This window comes from Perca flavescens, chromosome 1 (assembly GCF_004354835.1).
Source record: "Perca flavescens isolate YP-PL-M2 chromosome 1, PFLA_1.0, whole genome shotgun sequence".
In the NCBI taxonomy this organism is placed as follows: Eukaryota; Metazoa; Chordata; class Actinopteri; order Perciformes; family Percidae; genus Perca; species Perca flavescens.
Genome location: NC_041331.1, coordinates 10,879,154 through 10,884,360, shown reverse-complemented (window position 1 = coordinate 10,884,360; position 5,207 = coordinate 10,879,154). Strand labels below are relative to the sequence as shown.

Here is a 5,207-nt window from a genome sequence, read left to right as displayed (position 1 = left end):
CCTCGCACTCAGCCTGATTCTGCGCACTTGCAAATCTGCTGCTCTCGGATCTCTCCTGCGCGCTTGGATTTTTCTATGTTACAACACTATCAAAATTATTACAAAATCTGAACGTAATATCTGTGAGAAATGCTCTCAAATTGAAAGAATGCGCTCTTGAATAAAGATAGGAATATAACTCCATAAAAAATTTGCTTTAAATATATCTTTAAAGGCATGCATGATCCAGATTCCTAAGTATTTAAATTTCTGTGGACTGACTGTAAGTGGGAATAAACCAAAGTCAATTTTCTTAACTGCTGTGTTCATTGGCATAACTTCACACCTTTGTAGGTTAATTTTGTACCCCGATATTTTGCCGAATTCCTCAAGCAGGTTCAGGGTATTTGGTAGACTAGTTAAAGGATGGGACAGATATAAAAGCATATCATCAGCATACAGGGACACCTTATTATCCGAGTCATATCTCTGTATTCCCTTTATATTAGCTTCACCACGTAACGCTAAAGCCAATGGCTCAATCGCAATAGTGAATAGGAGGGGCAACAGCAGACAGCCCTGTCGGGTGCCACGATGGAGAGGGAAGTAAGAAGAGAGGTTGTTGTTTGTTCGGACAGCTGCTAATGGAGAATAATACAGAATTTTAATCCAGGAGATGAATTTTTCACCAAAGCCAAATTGTTCGAGAGTATAGAAGAGATAATCCCACTCCACCCGATCAAACGCCTTCTCAGTCCAGTGATAGTACTATTTCTGGAATGTCAGGTAGAGTGGGACCATAAAAAATGAAATAGGCATCTAATGTTAAAAAAGGAGTGACGACCTTTAATAAAGCCTGTTTGATCGTCAGCTACAATTGAAGGCAAGACCGCCTCTAAGCGGCAGGCCAGCATTTTAGAAAGGATTTTACTGTCTACATTTAAGAGTGAAATTGGACGGAATGAGCCGCAATCCAGAAGGTTTTTATCTTTTTTAGGAATAAGAGATATGACCGCTTGTCGCATAGTCAGAGGAAGGGAACCAGTGGCATGTGACTCCTCAAATACAGAGAGCAGAATAGGAGAAAGCTAGTCTGCAAATTTTTTTAAGAATTCACTCAGGTCCTGAAGATTTTCCAGTTTGCATGGACTTGATTGCATTTATAAGTTCCTCTACAGAAAATGGTTTGTCTAGTTGGGATGCAGTTCTGTTATCAATTGTGGGGACGTTTATTTTCCTAAAAAATGAATCAGATAAAGCGTGGTCGCCAAGGGATTCACTATCATACAACTTCGAGTAAAATCTATGGAAACATGAATTAATCTCAGAATGATCTATTTGCTTAGTTATCTCAGCTACAGTCCTATCTACGGTTTTCTGGTGGAGCTGATGGGCAAGAATGTTCCCTGTCTTTTCACCACATTCATATGCTTTACTCTGTGATTTATTTATTAGGTTTTCAATGCGTCTTGTTTATAGCAGGTTGAACTATGTTTGAAGAGTTAATCGCAGTTTAAATAAATCATTGGATGGGTGGGGCAAGTGTAGTATCTAATTTGAGAATATCATCTGTTAGCTGTTCAAGTTTTATATTGTGACGTTTTCTTTGTTGTGTGCTATATGATATTATTTGTCCCCTCAAGTATGCCTACATGGATTCCCACACTGTTAAAGGAGACATTCGTGGGGTCTGGTTATGTTCGAGGAAGAAAATTATTTCAGAAGAAATAAACTTAATGAAGTCTTCATCTGAAAGTAGTAAAGTATTAAGACGCCAGGGGTGATAGTTAGCATGAGAAATTGGTACAAAGGGCCGTGATCTGAAATAATTATAGCTTGATATTCACACTTTCTTATTAGTGAAAGAAGGCTTTTATCCAAAAAGAAATAATCTATGCGGGAGTATGTTCTGTGGACCGGAGAAAAGAAGGACTAACTTCTACACACAGAAAAAGAATGTTTCTTTAACGGTTCTTCAAAGGACTCAATGGTTCTTCAAAGAATCATCACCAATTGAAGAACCTCTATATTTAGGGAATGGTTCTTCAATCCTTTTATATGGTTCTTTTAAGTACTAAAAGTTCTTGATAGCCAAAAACAATGAAGTTAGGGCACCAACAATTATTTTCATTATTGATTAATCTGCAGATTTTCTCGATTGTTTGGTTTGCATATAAACATCAGAAAGCAGTGAAAAATGCCCAGCACAGTTTCCCAAATAGTATTTGGCGTGGTTGGTTTACTGCAGTGGTAAAAGTACTAACAGGACTAGAAATTGGTAAATTACCTGCATTCAAAATGTTAAGTAAAAGTACAAAAAATATTGATGGATTAATGTAAATGTCAATTAAATTTTGCAGTTGAAAAAATTGTGTGTAATTGTATTTTCTTCTAACTAAAGACACCAAATAAATGTAGTGCAGTATTAAAAAATGATTACACAAGAAGTAGGCATATACTGTACTTGATTGAGTGTTGGGAGTCAGGTCTTTTATATTTTACCTGGCAGGTAAAACCAAGGGTCAGACTGAATTGTTCAGTTGGCTGTTTTTAAGGAATATTGATGGCATCGAAAAGTAAGTGTGACTTTCCAAAACAATTATTGTGAAGTGGTTATGACACACTCCTGCTGTGAACAGTGACTGACTCAAAGCCTATGTTTCTGCAGATACACAGCCCACCTCCAGTCAGTAGGCAAGACCATCACAACAGCAGGAACAACCTGAGGAACATAGGAGTTCCTTGAATACTTTCGGGAAACACTACCTGCCCAGTCTCGCCTGAATGCGATGGATGTGGTGAGCTTGCTGCGCAGGGGATTTTGTGATCTCTGTTTGTATTAAAATCTCGACTTGTGTCCTGTTGTCATCACTGCTTGTGAGTCTGTTATTTTTGTTAATGTCTCTTCTCAAAGAGTCTGTCCGTTTTCTGTGTCAGGGCGGAGATGGGCCTTAAAGGGTCCCCCAACTTCAACGACCTGAGGACGGCTGTGTTTGCTCATGTGAGTTCTCCTCAGTCACTTATCTGTTCATGGTGGATTTCATTAACTAATAACTAATTCATTTTCATTCAACTCTGCTGGCTTAACTTAACAGTAGCAATATTTTCTCTTCTACTGTTTTAAGGCCAAGAACAACCTGCCTGCTGAGCAGCAGAAGATGGTGGCCACCTTTATGTGCAACAACACGGCGACAGCTGACTGCTTCTACGCCCTCAGCCTGAACGTGGCCCAGTCAAAGAGGATGAGGGAGCATTCCCGTCAGGCCCTCACCCACACCATGCCATCACCAGAGTCACCAGAAGTCTCCTCCTACTCTACCACCAGGAAGAGGTCCTGCAAGCCTGAGTACTCCTCCAGTTCCAAGGACGAAACCCCTGTCCCCTACCAGGAGTCAGGGACCTCGGGACTGGAGGAGCAGAGGGAGTTTATGGCGAGGCTGCAAAATGTAAGTAAAACTCTAAGATATGTACATTAAAGACTCAGTCCGTTACACCAGACCTCACTCTGTGTTTTGTGTTTCCTCAACAGACACCAGAGAACGCAATCAGGACGAGCCAGTACGGCAGGCTGATGGTGGCACTGACTCCCCTAGAGGCTCAACCCCACCTGTCAAAGAAGATTTCAGAGAGGGCGAGAAGGGCAGTGTATTGTGTGGCACAAAAGACTTGCAGCCCCCCCACACACACACACACGTAAATAGTTGTTTTATTGTGTTTTTATAGATTGGTTAAGATTCATTTTGTATGTTCTATTTTAATAGATGTTAAGATTAATTTTCTTTTAGTGTGTTTTCAAATGTTGTTCAATATTGGTATGTGTTTAATACAAGTTACTTTTTTACTTAAAATGACACAACTATAATCCTGAGCACGCTTAGCCTAAACATGAAGCTATGAACACCAAATTGGTCAGGTATTCTTAACACAGGCCCACCTTTGAGTTTGAAAAAAGGTTAAAAGTATCTCACTTTATTAAATTACATAGATATCCAGTGCAATACTTAACAAATGTCATAGAGTGAATGGGAACTTCCCCAGTTTCCTCACTGTTATTTCTTTTAGGGATAGACTACTACTATCTACTATCTGGAACCAGCTTGGTTTAGTAGAGCACTCCCCACTGTACAACACATCCAAATTTCATAGTCATAACTCATTTCAAAGTGTTGTGACCGGAAATCCTCCTCACACGTCAATAACCTCATTTTTTAAAACTGACATTTGTCACACTCATGACAGGGAACTCAGGGTTCTCCAGTGTCCTTTGTGCCATGGCAGTTACTTTACCAAATGGCAGTGGACACCAGGGGAACTTTGTGACATGGCAGTCAGGACACTGGGGAATCCAGAACTCCCAGCGTTGTGAATCACTATATAAATATGTTAGTTTCACTCTGGTTCCTGATTAATTTAATCAATACAAATGTTTCAAAACCAGTTTTTGATTCAACTCTGTAATGTTGCTGTCTTGCTGATTTTAGCATGTTCTGAATGTTTGGCCAATCAGATTGCCTGGTTGGATCTACTTGTATTGTCATTGTGTAACATTTGTTACATTTTTCAAATTTTTTTGTAATGTAATTGAATTAAATATGGTCAACAATAAAATTGTCAAATGGCCAAATATACGTATGTATTGTTCTTGTTTTTGAATTTATCCATAACATTTAAAATTAACAAAGAACCATTTATTCTGAAGAACCATTTAAAAGAGCTTTTTTATTGAACCAGTTGGCTCCACAAACTTTCTTGAAAATGGTTCCTTAAAGAACCAATTTTTAATATGGTTCTTTGAAGCACTTACAGAAATGGTTCTTTAAAGAACCTCTTGTTAAAAGGTTCTTTGTGGAACTGAAAATGGTTCTTCTATGGCATCACTCTAAAGAACCACTTTGGTTCCAGTAAGCACCTTTTTTTTCTGTGTGTAGCTGTAGGATTTTGAAAAACGCCATGCATCAGCTATACCATTAGTATTAAGAAAAAGCTGCAGTTGAGAGGCTGCACTGGATTTGTGTGTTATACACCTTCCCACTACAATTCTGTAACGCCCTGAGGAGTCTGTTTCCACCTTGACATAACAAATGGGATATTCTTATTAACAAGGATGGCCACACCTCCATTTAGAATGGAAATTAGAATGATATAGGGTATGGCTCCAATGACTTTTTTTGTACATCTTGACATGGTACATATGTGTACCAAGTTTCGTGACTCTACCTTAAACGCAC

General features: G+C 38.9%; 1 protein-coding gene across 1 annotated transcript; it reads left to right on the top strand.

The window, feature by feature from the left end:
* The first annotated feature begins 2,621 nt into the window (after nucleotides 1-2,621).
* Nucleotides 2,622-4,345, top strand: LOC114555407 (uncharacterized). The gene is made up of 5 exons (XM_028577778.1): nucleotides 2,622-2,777; nucleotides 2,917-2,980; nucleotides 3,105-3,425; nucleotides 3,509-3,624; nucleotides 4,219-4,345. Exons 1-5 carry the CDS (start codon nucleotides 2,764-2,766, stop codon nucleotides 4,343-4,345), a joined length of 642 nt encoding a protein of 213 aa, XP_028433579.1. The 5' UTR covers nucleotides 2,622-2,763.
* Nucleotides 4,346-5,207: the final 862 nt, after the last annotated feature.

Coding starts and splice junctions, on each gene's coding strand:
- LOC114555407 (XM_028577778.1), top strand. Junction 2,981..3,104: donor GGACGGCTGTGTTTGCTCAT/GTGAGTTCTCCT, acceptor TACTGTTTTAAG/GCCAAGAACAACCTGCCTGC. Junction 3,625..4,218: donor GAGAGGGCGAGAAGGGCAGT/GTATTGTGTGGC, acceptor CACTCATGACAG/GGAACTCAGGGTTCTCCAGT.